Genomic DNA, 1024 nt, shown 5'->3' with positions numbered 1-1024 from the left:
TCTGAAGTCTGTGGCCAGAAAAATGTAAAGATCTTATTTTCAAGCTTAAATACTTTTGCTTTTATTCTTTTTCACAGATTATGCCCATGCTCTTTATGTAATTACTCCCCATTTTTTGCTACTCCTGTATCCATATTTGTTCTATCATAAATCACAGCAAATTTCAGGGTTTAGATAGAACACAGCCAACACAACTGAGAAAAAAATCTTTTCTGCAAGCCATTGTGGCTAGTTGGTATTTGTCATTTGTATTCTTCACCCTAAAGTTGAGTTTTGTTTCGGAGTAAAACATTTACCATCTTCACACCTCCCAATGTAAATAAATGTAAATTCTAATCCTCCTGATATCCTATAATAACACTTGCTTTTTAGCAATTATCACTTAAAGGCAGACAAATTTATCTATTTTGCAGTCATGTAATCAGCCTACTATAAAGGTTAAAAGAGAGGTTTATTTTTGGTGTATGACACCAGACTTTCAGAGACAATGGAGAACTCCTCAATTAGTTTGATGTGGTCAGAAAGAAGCTTACTACTGATCTTCTATACAAATTTTCAGTTTTCGAGTTACAGCCTCACCCGAATGGGGGGGGACATGGGAAATCAGAATTTTAGGTAGGGAGGGGGGGGGGGGACAAAACAGCCTTTATTTGATGATAAACCACCTGGCTGTATCATCAATGCATATTCCAAAATTTCCTTGATATCTTTTACCAAAGTCAATACAACATAATATCTTCAGGATACAAGAATCAACTCTAAGTTGCCTTGAAGATTATCTCCTATTCAGATTATCACTGATTATCTCCTACAGATAAATTGAATGTCCAAGATATTTTTTGTTCTGATAGATAACTATTACTAGACATTTGCACATCAATTTAAACAAAAATATATCAGCTGATTCCAGTTAACTATGACAGTCAAAAGAGCTGTTGCGAGACTACATTTCTATATAAAATAACCTTTTATATTCAATCTTCCCAGAAAATGTCACATATGAAAAGTGTCATTAAATTTATTT

At 33.6% G+C, this 1024-nt stretch overlaps 1 protein-coding gene across 1 annotated transcript in view; it reads right to left on the bottom strand.

Moving 5' to 3' along the window:
* Positions 1 to 1024, bottom strand: part of LOC119591034 (glycylpeptide N-tetradecanoyltransferase-like) — a 24008-nt gene that overhangs the window by 21409 nt on the left and 1575 nt on the right. The window contains exon 3 of the mRNA XM_037939762.1: positions 666 to 736. Within this exon, the coding sequence (XP_037795690.1) occupies positions 666 to 736 (71 nt within the window). The remainder of the gene's footprint in view (positions 1 to 665; positions 737 to 1024) is intronic.

Source organism: Penaeus monodon, chromosome 28, assembly GCF_015228065.2.
Source record: "Penaeus monodon isolate SGIC_2016 chromosome 28, NSTDA_Pmon_1, whole genome shotgun sequence".
NCBI lineage: Eukaryota > Metazoa > Arthropoda > Malacostraca > Decapoda > Penaeidae > Penaeus > Penaeus monodon.
This window is presented reverse-complemented; position numbering and strand designations above follow the sequence as displayed.